This window comes from Salvelinus namaycush, unplaced genomic scaffold, assembly GCF_016432855.1.
Source record: "Salvelinus namaycush isolate Seneca unplaced genomic scaffold, SaNama_1.0 Scaffold445, whole genome shotgun sequence".
In the NCBI taxonomy this organism is placed as follows: Eukaryota; Metazoa; Chordata; class Actinopteri; order Salmoniformes; family Salmonidae; genus Salvelinus; species Salvelinus namaycush.
The window spans coordinates 87,501-91,028 of record NW_024061137.1 but is presented as its reverse complement, the minus strand read 5'-3'; the positions used below and the strand labels follow the sequence as shown (position 1 = coordinate 91,028).

The following is a 3,528-nucleotide window of genomic DNA, read 5'->3' as shown; positions in this document are numbered from 1 at the left end:
AATTGAATTACTGTTGACCACATAACATTGAGGGAATGGTCACCAATACTAACATGAATAAATATGTGACCCATTCACTTACATATGGAATTGTCTTGTTTTAGAATGCTGCATTTCACATGAAATATGTTGTTTCGGTAACTGATCAAGTCTGCAGGAGATGTACTCACATAGATAGTTGGAAAATGTTTGGTGTCCGGCATTTTCAGCAGTGCGCAATGGTAGGTCCGCTAGTGCAACATTGTATCACTTCGTGCATGAAATGTTTTAGACGTGCCTAAAATTAAATTTACCCCAAAACGTTTTTTTGCAATATATTGTGGTTGTAATGACCACGTTATTTACATACTAACAGAATATTTTACACTTTTTTTTAAAAACTGATGAACGAATTCATTCCACATTGAGAATGGACATTACTTTTGTTCAACAGCCCAATGAGACCGATGCATGGATACCACCCGACCTGGTTCTAACCCCATTGAGGCGATGGTCACTAAGTCGTCAAATATTGGCATGACACACTGTCAAAATAAATGACGGCTTTACTGCCTCTGCACTACCCATGGCTCTCTGAGACAACAACCCAATGATTGACTACTATGGGCACGTTATAATCCGACCAAATAGTTAAACATATTCTACATGCGATATTTGACATGGATCTAATGGCAACGGTTTGACCTCCTTTTGGGTCAATTCACAGAACAATTCCTATTTGTCTCCCCGACTGATGTGATTAAGATAAAAGGGCCCATGCAATTTAGATTGAGGTAAGAATATGTAAGTATATGTGGATCAATATGCATGAATTTACCAAATGTTAAAGTTTAATGAAAAAAACATATGCAAGGCCTTAGCTGTGAGGGCGCATGACAACAGTTTTACAGGCTATAATTAGGTTACAAATATAAATAGTCGCCTAATATAGATGTGAACAGAAAAATAAAGTTGATAAAAAATGCTATTGATATCATATCGCAACTCAATGTCTTCATTATGTAGTTGAATATATTAGGCCTAATATAATGACAACACACTATATAGCATCACAAACAGCAGAGATGAGCGGAATGTTTTAAAAATATTTTATATAACATATATGGAGCTTCAGGCGCTCCAATACGCGTTGGTTTCTGAATCAATGTCTTAAGAGAGAGGAGAGAAAAAACGTTATTAACAATTAAATCTCATCGTCTAATATAAATACAAAGACAAAATAAATGCGAAATATGTTTTGTGATTTATGGTATAGTCTAGCGGTAAGGTTTGATAGCAGGGAATAATCAACAAGATTCACTTTTATGTTTTCGACAACCGTTTCCTTCAACAGCAGACGTCCCGTTCCCTCTCTGGGTATCATTCTAAAGTATAAACTCATATTTTAGCAAGTATTATTTTGGGCTTAAATCTCTACCGCTCTTGTGCCGTTCTGTGCCGTTCATCGGGCGCCACCTCCCGTGCCCATGATCCGCTTCAGTTCTGGGTCTTTATCCGACAGGGCTCGTGAGCAAAATTACCCCGGATCATAACAACAGGTCGGTTCCATTACTTTTTCCTGGGACAATGGACGGCGTCGTCTCTATTCACTAATACACAGAAACCGATCCCGCGACGAGGAGGAGGACGACGCGCAACGAGCGAGGAGGGGTGGTGGTGCGGTGCGGACGAACAAGCGAGCGGGTGGGAGGACGTGTCAAATATGTTTCTTTATTTTACCGGATCATTTTTGGCCATTGAGAGAACTCCGAACCGCGTAAAAACTCCAAAAGGCGGAAAATTGCTTTTGAGAAAAGGACTTGTCTATGTTCGAAAATATATCCGGTATTTTGATGCACACATTTTCCGACTCTGCATAAATTTTATGAATTTCAATGACATATATGCACCGTAAAATCGTAAAATATGCACCGAAATGAAGATATCTCTCTATTGATTATCAGCTATAGCCTTAGAGGCTCTACTTTGCATTATTGTCATGTGTACTGTAGGCTAGGTGTTCATTAGGCTACATTGGGTATATTGCACTTCCATAACTCTTAGTCACTCAGTAGTAAAATATGACAGTTATAGTTTTGGTGTAACGGTTTAACTTTTGGAGATTAGTTTAAAGTACAATAACCTTTGCATAACAACAAAACATTATTTATTTTTTGCCTGAGGCTCGGCGCAGGCGCTCTGCCTGCTTGCTGTCGCTAAAACATTTTTTTGTTCACATTGGAGACTGTCACAAGTGACGTCAATCACGGGGCTCTGACCAATTAGAAGGCGGGGTGATTGTTTAGCTCCACGGGCTGCAGCGCCTACCATGAATCTCTATTCACTATCAACGCGTCCTGCTGCTGCCGGCCAACCGAATGGGATTCCATGCAGCCACTGAGATAGAATCACAACTTTCGAACTTTTTTAATATATGTTTTAGTTTTTTTTTCTATATTTTTCATTGCAATTAAAATATATTTGTCATCATTGTTATTTTGCCTGCTGTCAAGTTATTCTAGAATTAGGAGTAATGAACATGAATGCTTTGGGAAGCCCTGTGATGGACCCTACGATTTCCAAACGGAACACGGCGCTGAGATTAGTTGACTTGGTAGGGGCGCACCACCATCACCATCATCACCACCATACCCCTCAGAGCGTGACAGGCTTCCCGGGGTTCAGCAGCCATCCCCACTCAATGGCTCACTCGCACCCTGGGGAGATTACTGCGGAACCCCGCCTGGGGCCGAGTCCATTCGGGCCAGAACACATGGGGCACTCCGCGGCCCTCAAAATCAGCCCAGCCCATCATTACCCACACCACCATCACCACCACAATCATCATATGGCAGGCCACAGTGAAGTGGTCTCCAGTCAAACGGGATCTTTTGGCCCGGTGCAGGCGGCAACCGTCCCTTATTCCATGTCCCACACGGCCCAGACGTTATCCGCAGCCGCAGGTAGGGATTTCCTCATTCGGAGAGATCTGACAGCTCAAGCCATGCCGGTACTGACCGACCAGAGCCCCGGTTCAACCTCTCATCACGGCATGTTTGTCTCAACAACAGGTAGCTATCCGGGACACTACGGCCATCACCCTGATGCTGGTAGCCATGCCCTCTTCTCCGGACTCCACCATGAGCAGTCATCTAGCGGAGCACCAGGTGGCCAAGCCATGAATGGACAAATAAGGTTAGGAATACCTAGCGAAATGTACGTTAGGTCTGATCACTTGAGTCAAGTGGCGAGCTCCAGGGCTGATCCGTTCTCCGCCTCGACATTACATGGCTACGGCGGTCTGAACCACCTGAACATGAACCTCGGAGCCCAGCATCACGGATCCGGTGCATTCTTCCGCTACATGAGGCAACCGATAAAGCAAGAACTCATCTGCAAGTGGCACGAACCGGAACTGTCGCCGAAGAAACTCTGCTCGAAAACTTACAGCACGATGCACGAGCTGGTAACTCATGTAACGGTTGATCACGTCGGTGGCCCGGAGATGGCTAACCATATCTGCTTCTGGGAAGAATGTCCCAGAGAAGG

General features: G+C 43.7%; 1 protein-coding gene across 1 annotated transcript in view; it reads left to right on the top strand.

The window, feature by feature from the left end:
* The first annotated feature begins 2,512 nt into the window (after positions 1 to 2,512).
* LOC120041340 (zinc finger protein ZIC 4-like) overlaps positions 2,513 to 3,528 on the top strand; it is an 11,764-nt gene continuing 10,748 nt past the window's right edge. Inside the window, exons 1-2 of the mRNA XM_038986280.1 lie at positions 2,513 to 2,942; positions 3,051 to 3,528. The exon at positions 3,051 to 3,528 is cut by the window's right edge and continues 143 nt beyond it. Coding sequence (XP_038842208.1) covers positions 2,513 to 2,942; positions 3,051 to 3,528 — 908 coding nt within the window. The remainder of the gene's footprint in view (positions 2,943 to 3,050) is intronic.